Below are 15,624 nucleotides of genomic sequence, written 5' to 3' on the forward strand. Positions count from 1 at the left end.
TTCTTTCAGCATGATTGAACAACTACAATTGATTAGTGTATGCAGAAATGGGAAAAATCTGTGGTAGGAAAAGTCTCTTAGAATTGAGAAGGATTTACAACTAGAATATTCAGATTTGCAAAGATTAGTGTGACAAAAAAATAAATAAATAAATAAACGGATCATCCTGAACAACGTTTGATCTAATGATCGGATTTTCATGTCCCGCGATTCATTCTTATTGTAGTAGGGGGTGACATCTAATGCTAATTAATAAGGGCAGATGATAGGTTAAGTCATGATATCAGACACAAAAACATACTTATTTGGATTTCTGACCTCCAAAATGCACGGGGTAGCCGAATATATAATTCTAAGCCGTAATATAATTCTACATTTTAAAAAACGAAATTTGAGCAAAATTGGTCGAATATTTCCGGAGAATTTTAAAAAAACGAATCCTAAAATTCTATTTTTCGGGAAATATTTAAGATCTTATACAAGACCTTNTGAGGAATTTTTCTTCAAATGTTTGGCGTGTTCTGTTCCTGAAAGATTTACTAATATTCTGGAGATTTTTTTCAAGTTCTTCGGCCTTTTCCTTAGGGAAATTTTGTTTCTTATTTGCTGCTAAAAAATGGCGTCTGATTCTGTCAATGACTTTGATGGAACTAAATGAAAACGTGATAAATTAATGTCTGATATTTACAGGCTCCCGCTAGATGGCGTACTCGAGCGTTGCGATCGCGAATTGAGGAAATTTATTCCTTTTACAATAATTTTTTTTAACACCCCATAGCTTGAAATACTTTATTTTTATCTATCTTTATATTTTAATCTACTTAAACACAAATAGAAAACATTAGCATACATGAAATTGAATAAGAAATGAAAAAATTAAGAAATAAATAAAATAAATAACACGCTTTTGATTATACATTTTATTGCTCATCCTCGTAGTATTTGTAACAGACATTTAACAAATAGCAGGAAACAGGCGCTTTCTAAAATAATTATAAAATAACAGTTGCTTAAAAACTTCATAGATATTTTACCTTTAAACTGTCAAATTACCTTTTTGATCAGTACCATGAGTTAAAAGTTTAATACTATGAGAATATGGTAAAACTTACCGTTATTCTGGCTCTATGGGAACGCCAAAGAGCTCGGAAATTCTTAAAGAAACGCTTTGGTAATGATTTTGATAAAATGAACAATAAATTATGGTTTTATAATGTGTGATAATATTTGGTACATGCCGTAAAATTTGATAATTTTATCATACCCATGGCCATGACATAAGAACCATTTATTCGATTGAATTGATTTTACAGTTTTTTATTTTTCACGAAATACGTGATTTGATATTTAATTTTAAAAACCAGAACTTTCAGTAAGCAATTACATTATCAACCTAAAAATTACCAAATGAGTGGTTTAAATACCGTATACTCTGGTTTTAAATACCAGATTTATGGTTTTTCTTACCACAAATGTCATTATCGTACAGGATGGTAACTTTACCAAAATGTTTCCCTGCGTTACGTTACTTACGCTTTGGCTATTTGTGTAGCTAATTCAATTAACTTTAGTAGCTAATCAAAAAATTTTTTTTGTAAGAGATAATACGAAAATTTATTAACAAATGATGAAAAAAATTTCAAGCTTCAGCATGATATCTAAATTATTTCATTTTGTTTGTCATTTTCATATGTATAGGAATAATTTTTTAAATCAAATAACAGCTATTAACTATATATTCGGCATAATATATTTATTTTTCCTTAGTTACACACCAGTAAAAATTGCTTACAAGGAGTTTGAGCCTTCAGGAGGAAGTAATGACAAGTTAGCACCAGTAATTTTTTTGCATGGCGTCACTTCTTCAAAAGAATCGTGGAACGTTATACCACAGATCATAGCTGACAAAACTAAAAGGAAAGTAGGTTTTATGCAATCACAATTTCTGGAAGGGAAACCATGGCGTCTCAAGGGACACAGCTCTTGCCTCCCATTGAGATTACTTAGGTTCAATACGATAACGGTTCGATTTGAATCTTGCTTCCGATTGGAACCAATCTTAATGTCGACTGATCATGGATTACAATCCCTTTGTAATCGGGTTAACTATGGGGATTTCGTGGTTTTCCCCTCCGTCTAATCACCTGTTAGTTTCTTCAAAAAATTTTCAGTTTGTCTCAACGCTTGATTTAAGAGTTCTCTTGTCTCCTGGTCTTGTTAAAATTATAAGACTACGGAGTTGAACATGTAGAGTTATCGGAGCTGAATATTAAAATTGAACATTCAACTCACAAATGAGCTGTCTGTTCAACGCTAGTTACAAAATAAAAGCAGAATTTCAACATGAAAAGAAATCAACAATCATTATTTTGAATACCAGAAATTCTGTTTAACAGCATTTTGTCAACGTGTTTTGTTTTGCAGTAATCTTTTTTCTCGAATTTTTCTCCGTTTCGTTAAATTCTTTTCTTTTTTATTTTATTCAGATTAACAAAAAAAAACGGGGTTTAAACATGGAGGAATAATTTTTAACAAATTCCTTCTCATGTTCTATTAAGTTGCTGTTGTTGTTTCTAATGGAACTTGCTAGTCCAGCAACCCTGCTTAGTCAAACCAACCATATTTAAAGTAGAGGGTGCATTTCTTGTTTTTCAGTGGCGCCATCTATAGCCAAGTATACGACTTTAGCAACACTCGCGTTACAAACTGTTTATAAGGGGGACCCATTTATTTATCGAATCATTCATCATTGGATCGTAATTTTGACTTGAACCAGAGATCCAATTGACCTGATCAATCTCGAATTCAGTGCCCCCAAAGATGCTATATTATGATTTAATTATCAAGCATGCAGTTTTATGATTATATATTTTAATACCTTTTACATTTTAATATTTATTATTTCTATATGAAGATTTTGTTACTTATTCTTATCATATTTTTTTATTCATTTTTATTTGCATTTCTTATTGTTTTCACATTTATATTTAAATTTTTTGGCTAGTGACATGCTTAATTGGAGAGATTTGAATGTCAATGATATATTTAAAATGTATTTGGAGTTATTTTTGAAAATCTGGGGAAATTTTTTTCTCCAACTTTCAAATGACATTCTAGAACTCAACCTTAATGGCATTAGAGAGTTACCTCAAATATGTCAATTAATAAGTGCAGACGATATTTTAAATTAGGAAACGAAAAACGCACTTTCTCTGAATTAACATAACTTCTTTGGATGGATCCAGATTTTTGACCCCCAAAATATGTGAGGAAACCGCAATCTGGGAAATATGGCTCCGCTAGTATGGTCAGGAAAGTGGTCCAAAATTTGTAACCCTTAATGTTAATTTTACTTTTTGCGTATTTCACCAGATCTTGAAAACTTTTTCAGAGAATTGAAAAATATTTTGCACTCAATTATAAATTTCGTTTATCTGAAGAAAATTCCAAGCAAAATTTTAATTTTCAGTAAATATTTAATATTTTTTATAATTTTATTGAATGACATTTGAAAAATTTTAAATTGGGTATACAAAATTTGAGCAAAATCGATCGAATAGTTCCTGAGAATTCAAATTTCTAGAAAGCGCATTTCAGACACTGTACGCGAAAAGGCTTACAGCATGTGAGCTTTTTTGATCTGATTTGTGTGTAACTTTCACAAAAATTTAAATATACTTATTAATTTTTAAAAGGAAGCTTTTATATTTTTTGTTTAGTATTTGTTATATATCACTCGAATAGTTGAAATTCGATTCTTTTTATGTTACTATTTCAGACTTACGCCTGTGATGCAAGAAACCATGGAGAAAGTGAATATTCTGAACATTTCAATTTAGATGTAAACGTTGATGATCTATTTCAATTTATGAATGACTTGAACATTGAAAGAGCCGTTTTAGTTGGTCACAGTATGGGAAGTTTCACCTCCACAAAAGCTGCGCTTAGAAAGGTTTGTGTGTAGGTTTATTTATAATAAAGAAAGTACTAATAAATTGAAAAAAAAGTTGTGCAATTTTAAAATTTGAAGATGTTATTCCCCATTAACGTCACATCATAAAAACTGAAAGTATAGTTATTTTCATCTAACTCAATAAACCATTGTCAATATATGTTCTTAAATTGTATCGTAACTTGATTTCGATTTTAATTTAATTTATTTAATAATTATTTCAATTTAATAATTAATTTGATAACCTGATTGAACACTTCATTCGCTTCAAAAATATACTTATGAATCGGAAAAAAACAGTCGGTATGTTTCAAGCACTCCATAAATATGCACTCCATAAATATGCACTCCCTGAAAGAGTAGTAATGATTTTCTAATCGTAATAACGTAAAGAAACTTCCTTAAGAACTAGCAGCTATTATTTTACGCTGTACATAGGATTTATTTGATTCTGTAAAAAGTGTTTTAAAAGATTTAAGTGAAAGCGGGGCTCTTACTAAAGCTGAGAAAACTTTTAACAGAAAGAAAGTGCAAATCCTTTTAATAACTTTCTTTTAAACTCAAAAGCCAAAGCATTGTTTTACACTACATATAGGTTATGTATCGCCTACTACATTTATTTTTGCAACCAATTTGTAAATGGTACGAAATGGGGGAATTGACATTGTAAGACCTTTAACAAGCTGTGAAAAACATTTTTTAATAACTATACGAAATAGTTATTTATAACCAGTAAGATTAGAAATTATATTTTAGGAAATATACGCCAAGAAACTTTATAAAGAAGTAGTAGATAGTGTTGTACGCTACATAAAGTTTATGTATAGGCTACTACATTAATTTTTACAACCATTTTTTAAATGGTATGTAAAGGGGGAATGGTAGGACTTTTTGCCACTAGTGACAAACATTTTTGAGTAATAATACGAAATATTTACTTATAGCCCGAAAAATTAGCAATGATAATTTTGGAAGTCATATACTCAATGAAACCTTCTAAAGAAGTAGTAGATATTAAAAAACTTTTTATAAATTATGAAAAATATTTTCGAATAGCAACACAAAATATTTATTTACAGCCCGAAAGAATAGAAACTATATATTAGGACATATACGTAAAGAAAATTTCTGAAGAAGTAGTAGATAGAGTTTTACGCTATGTATCGGTTATCCATCGGCTACTACGTTTATTTTTACAGCCATTTATTTAATGGTATGTAATGGGGGCATTGATATTGAAAGACTGTTTTCAACTTGTGAAAAACATTTTTGAATCATAATACAAAATATTTTTTTTTAGCCTGAAAGAGTAGAAATGATATTTTCGGAGGACATGTACGTAAAGAAACTTCCAAAAGAAATAACAGATTCTGTTATACGCTACGCATCTGATTTTTATGATGCTGTAAAAAGTGTTCCAAAAGATTTAAGTGAAAATGAAGCTCTTATAAAAGCTGTGAAAACTTTTTGCAAGAATAATAAAGTAAGTCTTTTTATATTTTTTTCTTTTAAATTCATGTTAAAACCCTAAACATTGCTGTTGCTGTGATTAAAATGGAATATATTATGTAATGTATTATGTAGTAACCGAAAGATACTAACTCTTTAATAGCTTATCGTACTAAATAAATATCTTATACAATATTAAGTATAGTATATCTAAGTATATATATCTAAGTCAGTCTTTCTCAAAGTGGGCGATAACGCCCCCTTGGAGGCTCTTGAAACCTAGAGGGGGCGTTAAGGGGCCCAGAAAAAATGGGGGGCGTTGATGTGGGTTAGGGGGCGATGTATAATTTGTAATTTCATTTACTTTATATAGTATTTCAAATTTCACTAAAATTGAAACCCACCTACTACACAATAACGAATAATTAGTATATATTTCTACCCTATATGATGTTATAAAAACTTAAAATACTTAACATAGATTTCATAGGATAGCCCGCACACCGTACGCAATCAAGTTGTAACGAGTTTCTGCGGATAGATAAAGGAACATGATCGATGATAGTTAAAAAATTAGAGCAATTTTACCTTAATTACATTGCACCAGAACGAAGCGATGAAGCCTTCAAGACTTCAAGATCATTTGAATAAAATGCATCCGGATAAGAAGGACAAAAATGTAGCCTATCTTCAAGATCTGGAAAAGAAGCATAATGCTCAGCCAAGTGTATCAAAACTTTTTTCGATGGCTGCTAAGCAAGACGATGACGGAATTCGAGCTTCATACAATATCTCTCTGTTAATTGCTCAAACAGTTAAACCACACACCATCGGAGAAACGTTAATTTTGCCGGCGATAAAAGAAGTTATATCTACTGTGCTCCATAAGCCGGCGGCAGATATAATTCGAAAAATTCCTTTGAGCAATAGTTCTGTCCAAAGACGAATTGATGAAATGGCTGAAAACATTGAAAAGTCATTGTGCAATCATCTGAAGACTAGTAAATTTTCAATTCAGTTGGATGAGTCCACTTTACCAACTAATGAAGCAATGTTGTTGTCTTACGTGAGATTTATTAAAGATGAAAAAATATGTCAAGAAATTTTATTTGCTAGAAATTTAGAGACAGACACGAAAAGAGAAACCGTATTTAAAACACTGAAAAAGTTTTGCGGTGAAAAAGGAATTCCGTTGAAGAATATTATATCAGCTGCTACAGATGGTGCTCCAGCTATGACGGGTTGTCAAAAAGGCTTCATATCGTACTTAAAAAAAATTCCTGATGTACTTACTGTACATTGCGTTATACATCGACAGCATTTAGTTGCTAGAAATTTAAGTGAACTACTATTTCAATCATTGCAACATGTCATCAGAACAGTCAATAAAATCCGAAACAACTCCTTAAATGACAAATAATTTAATCAGCTTTGTGTTGATAATGATGAAGATTTCAACAGATTGATCTTTCACACAGAAGTGAGTTGGTTATCAAAAGGAAATTGTCTGACTCGTTTTTACAATCTGTGTGACTCTGTCAAAGAGTTCTTGGAAAACGAAGACACAGAATTGCGCGAAAACCTCATCACATCAAAGAATGATATCGCATACCTAACAGACCTTTATACATTGCTTAATGATATGAATCTCCAACTTCAAGGCGATGAATTGAACTTTATAAAAACAAAAAATGTCGTCGCTGCTTTCGTAGCCAAGCTGCTCTTACACAAAAAGAATATCGGCAGACGTAAGTTCCATAATTTTCCCAATTTATCAGTATCCTGCAACAACGGCGACTTGCTCGTCTACTGCCAACATTTGGAAAATCTTCACAGTGATTTCATTGAAAGATTCCAGGAAATTTTGAAATTGGAAATACCAGACTGGATGTTAGATCCTTTTTCAAATGTCAACATAGCAATATCACCCCAGTTGGAAGAAGAACTTATAGAACTGACAACGAACGAGGAAATAAAAATCAAATACAAAAATGGCTACCAACAATTTTGCTACAAAAGTCAATTCCGCAGTTGTACCCTGGATTGTGGTCTATCGTTGAACGATTTTTGATAGCATTCCCATCGTATTGAACGTGGATTTAGGGCTGTGACAACGCTGCTTACTCAAAAAAGAAATAATTTGCAAGTTACCAAACGCGACTTACGACTGTTTTTGAGTAAAATCGAACCTGATATCAACAAACTTATTAAATATCATCAAATTCATCCATCTCATTAGATTAGTATAAAAACAAAAACTGATTACATATTTGTATTGTTTCTTTTATTTCAATTAAAATATATTATTAATATTATAAAATTGGGTTTTATTTGCTCTCACTGGTAAAAATTTCTAGTTTAGAATGTAAGTTTAAACATCAGAGGCGACTAATAAACTAAATTAATTAAAGTTATGAAATTGGGGTTTTTAAGTTTTAGGGGTGCATAAAAAATGGGGGGCGTTGAAAAATAATTGATTTTCAAAGGGGGCAGTGAAAGAAATAAGTTTGATAATCACTGATCTAATATCTCCAATAATATCTCCAATAATAAATTCTCAAATCCAATAATATATCCAATAATATATCTCCAATAATAAATTCTCAAGCAACTAAAGTGGTAAAATATTATTTGATTAAAAACTTCATTCGCTTTAGAAAAATACTGATTGAAAAGAAATATCGATGCGTTTTAAGCGCTCAAAAATAGGCCACTATTTTCAAGACTTGCCAGACATACATGAGAAGAGGCCAAAGTGAGTTGAAATATAAAACCTAAAGTTTTTAACGTAAAAAGAAAAAATAAAGATGAATAACAAAATTTAAGAAAAAAAGCACAGTTGCCGAAAGAGAAAAAAATTGAAAAACAGATCAAGAAAAAAATAGAGGCCGAGTGGTAAAATCAAGGTTAAATTTGTTTCGACCCTTTACACTGCTAAAACTTTCGAGCCATGTAACACCAAAAATTGATATTCATTTGCCGGCAACTTAAAATGGAGCTCAATTTTACCATATTTTGCTATTTTCACTTGCTCCAAATAACAGTTAAAAATACACTGAAAGTAGGTATTTTAAAGAAACAAAACTACTATTTTCATTCTTTTTTCTTCTTTTTTTTATATAAAGGCAGAAGAAAGTTACACCTTTATTAGGTATTTCTAAAGAGCTCGAATGCAGGACAAGATTGTTATTTACCGTAACAAAACTATTAACCGTAAGTAGATTATTTTTCGACTTACCTCTAATTATTTTATACCACCAACCATATCCAACTTCCAACTAACTTGATGGGGGGTTCTTTTAGAGGGGGGGGGGTTATTTTGGAAGAACATCTGCTAACAGTTTTTATTATGAGGGCTTGGGACAGGAGTTTTGGCAGGAGATGACAACAACAGAATGCACTATTTGTTGTTTTGGTATGAAACTTTCTCGATACGAAACAGAAAAAGCCAGTGTCAAAAAAATTTACCTTGTATCAAATGTTACAGATTTTATTTGTTGATTAAATGATCATATTTTATTAATTAATATTTTCAATATATTGAGATGCAATTTCAGTGAATTTCGGTAGAGTTTAAGAGCGTAAATTTTCTACAAGTAAAATTATAAAAATTTATTTTTAAACAAATTTTTTCAACAGTAACTTTTCACTTAACGCTTCATTCAGAAACGTTTAAACTGAATAAGAGTTATTAATTTTTCATGTTATTTCTTACTGTAAGAAATAAATTATTTTCAGGGGGTATATAGCTCAGAAGAATCTTTAAGGGGATCGAATTATGTCGTGAAGAGAAGATCAGATGGAGGATATGACGTAGCTTTCAATAAAGATCCAATAATTAGAGCATTTGAAGATCCAGAAACATTAATGACCAGTCCTAGTGGTCAATTTAATGGCCATGTTTATTTCATATATGGGAGAGACTCGCCCCTTCGTGTGTAAGCAATATGACTTTTTTATATGTCTGTTTTAAATTTCATAATTGTTTCCAAATTTTATTTTCTGAGAAATATTTATAACTAGCTGAATATCCGTTTTTGTACGGTGTAAGAGAAATGTTATTAACCAATAAATCGTGATTAATCAACACTACGTAATCATGCATGAAATTGAAAGACATGTACAGATATACTTAATTAAGCTGAAACAGGTCCGATTTTTAATTATTATTATTTGCTGCGTTTCCTGGTGTCTTTATGTCATCAGTAAAAAAATCTTGCTTTTTGAAGTTCATTACTTCAAACAATATTAAAGAATAATATATTCTGTAATAAAGAATAAAGTATTCTGTTATAAAGAATAATATATTCTGTAATAAAGAATAGTTTATTATGTAATTAATCAAAAATAATTATATTCTGTATCATTTTGAATTACGCTGTTGCTTAAGGTCAACTAATTATTGTCAAAAGTTACCATTTTTAATAATTTTCTCAGATGCTTTACTAAATTCTAATGCTTTACTAAATTCCGGTAGATTAATGTAATCAAAAAGCAAATCATGTTTTTAGAAGTTTATCCCTTCAAACAATAATAAAGAATCAGATATTCTGTAATGAGGAATAAAGTATTCTGTAATAAAGAATAACATATTCTGTAATTAATAAAAAATAATAATATTCCGCATCATTTTTCATAACGCTGTTGCTTGAGGTCAACTCCCGATAGCCAAAAATTACGTCTTTGACATTAATAACAATATGGCAATTTTTTACAGTTTATATACACGAGCTAGTTTTTTTTTCACCTTTAATTTAACATGTCAATGCTTTTTATTAAATGTACTTATTGCAAAAATTAGTTAATTGCAGCTCTCGAAAATAATTAGTAATAGCGTCACTGATATTTTAATATTCATTTTTGGCGAACGAGCTAATGTCGGTACCTATTTAGAAGACCTGAAAAAAAATCGCAAAACTATTATTGATGTCTGGTATACTTAATTAAGTGCATCTGGAATTTCAGTTATAAGTACTATGGCAACCTATTATATCATTCGCTCCATTTGTTTTGACTTCCGTTTTTCCTTTACTACTCGAGAAAGGCTTGTTTCGCGCTGGAACCATGATTTTATTTCTTTGGTTAATTTGATAAACTCTCTGATGACTTGCAATTTCTGTTTTTCTTTTAAAACGTTCAATCTATTTCCTTCCCATTCTATTTTTTCTCCTGCCGAAAGAGCTTTTTAGTTTCATTTCGTTTCTTTTTCTGTTGCATATACATTAGGTTCAGTTTTCCTCTGAAGAAATAATTCGGTCCTTAATAACATTTTTCATTTTGGCTTTATTATTATTTTTTATATTATTGTTTTTATTCCAAGGATTTCTTTTCTACATTTCCAATTCATTTTTGCAATTTTCTCCATCATTCCTCTACAATTCCGATTCTTAACTTGCCGTTATCCAATCCTACAGTATTTTAATATTTTGCACTTTTAGCACTCCTGCCTGATTTAAACTCAACACATTCTTACTTGCAATCCAAGAGTCATGCTTCATTCTACTAACATTCTAAGGTCGTTTTCAAAGATCACTCCGGTCAATTTCTTTTAAATGTTTTGGAACAAGAATGCTTTCAGTTTGTGGCTGTTAGCCAGGGCCCCAACTTGGAGGACCAGAGTGCTGCTCTTTTGTCTGATGTCTTGCCTCTGACTTATCGTGGTTGGCTAACGCTGACATCAGTCAAGCACTTGCCGGAATAGTTCTAGGAATCAAAATCACATGAAAACAACTGAACCGTGATAAAGTGAATACAAGGCAAAAACAACGTGAATAAAGGACAGATAGAGGTACCAGACAGATAGAGGACATGCTATCATTTTGGTTCTATAGCATGAACCACCCCCAGAACACCAAATAACAATGAAAAAGTAACAAGACAAAAGCAAGACAAGACGTTCATAGTGGTTCTGCAAGTAGAGAATGAGAGAGAAACAAGATAGTAGAAGAGGGGACATAAAAAAAACAAGTGGTGTGAAGGTGTTTCTCTGAGGGGCAAGATGTAGCATTAAGTTCAAATAGATTTTCATACATTGGCAGAGGATGAGATACTAAAAAAATCATTAACTAAATTATTAGAATTTTTAAAATATGGAATGACTCCAAGAAATCAAGGTCAGCATAGGAAGATTAGTGTTGAATGTTTCAGGCAGAGTAATAACCAGACAATATGTCCTTAATATTTCTTGTAACTATAATTTATTTTACTTTTTTTACTATATTCATGTATGTATATTGGTTATATTTTCTTTTTTGCTAATTTTTGTATATTTTATCTGTATTACTTTAATGACTATTATTTGTGCATAGATATTAACTCTACTGTATTACTATGTATGTTTTTGTCTGTGTGATTATTATTTTATTTATGTCATGAATTTTATGTATCTATTTTATGTTGTATTTTATGTTTATTTTAAGTATTTCATACAAAAAGATTTAAACGAAAGCGATGCTCTTGCAGGGGCTGTAGAATTTCTTTTAAAAAATAATAAAGGGAAAGTAAGTCTTCAATATTTAGGTTTGCTTTTAAAAAATATGTTTGTATAATGAAAAATAATAAGAAAAGAAAACTCTTTCTTAAAAAAATGAGTATGTATTGAGCGGTAAGAAAATATTGTATCATCTAATCTAAAAATCTTAAATTTCTCATATCCAGTTCTACTTCTTTTTATTTTCTAAATAATTTACTTAAAATTCGTTTTTTTTTTTGGAGAATTTGTATATTATAAGAATTATTTTAATGGTAAAACTTTGCGAATTTGTATTAAAGATGCAAAATAAGGAATATATGAACACAGAACAAGTTTGGTCATAGAAAAATAGCTTGTTATAAATGCCGATTTATTGAAAGTTATCAGTTATCCCTCTTGAAGTGAGGTGATAGTTCTCATTTTAAAAAGTTAAAAATGACAAGCAATACTCTTACTCATTAAACGTTATGAATATATAATTAAGATTTTTTGATTTGTGGTAATTTCCGAACCAGGCATCTAAAGCTTGTATTCGTACATAAAGCATATATATTTCAATCTGAAATTTTGATAAATATAATAAAGATCAAATTTCTAATCCCGGTTACTTTTTTTTGCTGTAAAAGTGATTTGAATTTATGTTTTGAACAATTAGATTTGTATAAGAGCCAATGAAATCCTATTTACATTGCTGTCTCACTTTAAATTTTATTTAGGCATTCAAAAAAAAATTATTGTCCTAAAGTATAGATATTGTTTTCTCATGATTTTGAGCACGTTGGCAAATTTGTGAGAAAGGTGAATCAGAATTTTACATAGTTCTCCTTTTTATTTTTTTAAATAGGAGTAAAGGAAAAGAGCTGCATTTTCCTGTCGGTTTTTGAGTGTTTAAGATATTTCAATTAAATTTTACTTATTTCAGTACAGTTTAAGAAAAGACACGGATGTGGTTTTTTCTAAAGAGCCTTTAATTAAGTTATTTCAATGCTGTTTTATTTATTTCATGAGTTTATGCAAAAAACTGTAGGTGAGTTTCTCTAAAGAGTCTTTCGTTTAGATATTTCAATGCTGATTTATTTATTTCGATAGAGTTAAGGAAAGGTACGTGGGTTTTTTAAGATCATCCTTAGAAATATTAAGATTGAGTCCTAGATCATGAAGATCTTATCACATTAGATCCAAAGTTTTTCAGGATGGTCTGTTTATTTATTATTTATTATTTTTTGTTAGTACTGTAATACCAAAGCTAGTAATTTGAAAGCATGGAATAGTTTAGATAATATTATAAAAATATAATTAATAGTACAACACTCATTAGTCCTAGTATACAATTTAATGGTCATGCAAATTTCATATACGGAGGAGCCTTCCCTCTTACAGTTTAAGCAACGTGAAAATTTTGTCTTAATTTTGTCTAATGTCTGTCTTAAATTACTAAAAAAATAAGTAATCTAATTTGTCTTAGAAGAACCTGAAATTTTACTAGTCATCTCAAATATTACGAATTAAAATAATTATTTGCCTTTCGTTTAAAAATTCTTTTGAACATCCATGCAGTATGCAATGTCTTGGTTGTATTTATTTTATTAATGAAGAGAACACAACCCTTTTCGTTGAAAGCAATTTAATGCAATATGTAAGTTTCAAATTACTTTGAAAACATAAAATTTTTTCTTAGAAGTATTTTATTTTAACACAGTCACTTCAATTTAAATTGAAATAATAATTATAATTTCAAATTTAAGATCACGTTAAATAACATAAAATTTTGTAATTGTAGTCCTTAGTTCATTGAGTTTAATTTCGTCTCCCAGTTCATAATCTCTAAGTTTTAATATGTTTAAATGCAATATATTTATTGATCCTTATAAAATTAATAAAAACTATCTGTTACGTTTAAAATAGTTATCTTTTAATAAATTTATGAAAAGTCATGTACTCAATTTTGAAAAATAATAATTCGCATGCATTTTTTTAAAAAAAATTTCATTCCAGGGTCTGAATGACTTAATTATTTTTTGTAGCATTAGTTTGTTTCAAAATTTTATTTCTAACTATTCATTTATTTATTTATTGTCTTTTAACCTAGGAGATCTGAAGAAGAGCACATTAAGAATCATTTCCCGAAAGCTGAATTTATTGAATTTGAAGGAGGCTCTCACAATCTTCACCTGGAATATCTGGATAAGTTTGTTAAAACAATTTTAGACCACTTATAGCAAAAATAAGAATGTCAGATCTTGATATGAACTAAAAATTCATTGTTACAATAAACGATTATTCATGTCTTAAGTTGTATGAGATTTTAATATGCTATCAAAGTCTATAACTGGTTGGGCTTCTGAAAATCTAAATTTAGGCTCCTCTGTTGGTTTTAATATCACAAGCTCTTTGTACAAATACGTACTTAAACCAAGCTTTAAATACTGTTTCATGAATTAATTTTTCTTTCAGCATGATTGAACAACTACAATTGATTAGTGTATGCAGAAATGGGAAAAATCTGTGGTAGGAAAAGTCTCTTAGAATTGAGAAGGATTTACAACTAGAATATTCAGATTTGCAAAGATTAGTGTGACAAAAAAATAAATAAATAAATAAACGGATCATCCTGAACAACGTTTGATCTAATGATCGGATTTTCATGTCCCGCGATTCATTCTTATTGTAGTAGGGGGTGACATCTAATGCTAATTAATAAGGGCAGATGATAGGTTAAGTCATGATATCAGACACAAAAACATACTTATTTGGATTTCTGACCTCCAAAATGCACGGGGTAGCCGAATATATAATTCTAAGCCGTAATATAATTCTACATTTTAAAAAACGAAATTTGAGCAAAATTGGTCGAATATTTCCGGAGAATTTTAAAAAAACGAATCCTAAAATTCTATTTTTCGGGAAATATTTAAGATCTTATACAAGACCTTCGAAACATAAATCAATATTCTAATAATATGCTAATTTTAAAGAAAGAAGCTAATGTATCATGAAGGGGGAAGATTTTGAACCTAAATTGGTTGCATGTAAATGTTTATATTGCATATCGAAAAAGAAATTATGTGGCAGAAAAAATCTCTTAGCATAGGGAAAGATTTGAAAATTGGAATATTCACATTTGTGCGCTTATCTCAAATACTGACATACAAGACTTTTAAAACTTTTTTCTTTACTTTTAAAACATTGACGAGAATTTTTTACTGGTTTTGATACTCTAAAAATAATATTTTGAGGAGCGTATCAAAAAATAAAACGAAACTAGACTTTCTACACAATTTAGATTTAGATATCGTTCGTAAGTAAGATTTAGCTCATGAAATTTATCTTGATTGGTATTCTATCAAAATGATTAAAGTTTCGAGTAATTTAATTTTAAAGAAATAGCTGGATGAACATATTTTCTTAAATTTTTTTTCCTTAGCTTTCGCATTGTTATTTTAAATTTTCGATTATAGTCGAGTGGAAAAATTATAGCAGCATAAGATACAACGCCGCTCGAATTATCTCGAGTGTGCGCAGCTTAGTCTGTTTAGCGCGCTCGAATTAACTCGAGCGCACCAGTTACGGAGTTAAACACACCTGCTGCACCTGTAATGAAAATCAATGAATCTCTTAGATTAAGTGCAAATTCAGTAAGACTTAATGCAAATAATTTTTAATACAATATCCATTGCTGAAACTTAAGGAAATATTTTCACGCTAAAATGGAGGTAAACAAATATCAGTCTTGCATGCCTTCAAATGAAAG

General features: G+C 29.8%; 1 protein-coding gene across 1 annotated transcript; it reads left to right on the plus strand.

The window, feature by feature from the left end:
- The first annotated feature begins 1,098 nt into the window (after positions 1–1,098).
- Positions 1,099–14,674, plus strand: LOC139427098 (sn-1-specific diacylglycerol lipase ABHD11-like). Its single transcript, XM_071187763.1, has 6 exons — positions 1,099–1,171; positions 1,725–1,921; positions 3,779–3,952; positions 5,253–5,435; positions 9,140–9,339; positions 13,963–14,674. The coding sequence occupies exons 1-6, from the start codon at positions 1,099–1,101 to the stop codon at positions 14,090–14,092; spliced, it is 957 nt and encodes a 318-aa protein (XP_071043864.1). The 3' UTR covers positions 14,093–14,674.
- The last annotated feature ends 950 nt before the right edge of the window (positions 14,675–15,624 follow it).

Source organism: Parasteatoda tepidariorum, chromosome 2 (genome assembly GCF_043381705.1).
Source record: "Parasteatoda tepidariorum isolate YZ-2023 chromosome 2, CAS_Ptep_4.0, whole genome shotgun sequence".
Taxonomy (NCBI): domain Eukaryota; kingdom Metazoa; phylum Arthropoda; class Arachnida; order Araneae; family Theridiidae; genus Parasteatoda; species Parasteatoda tepidariorum.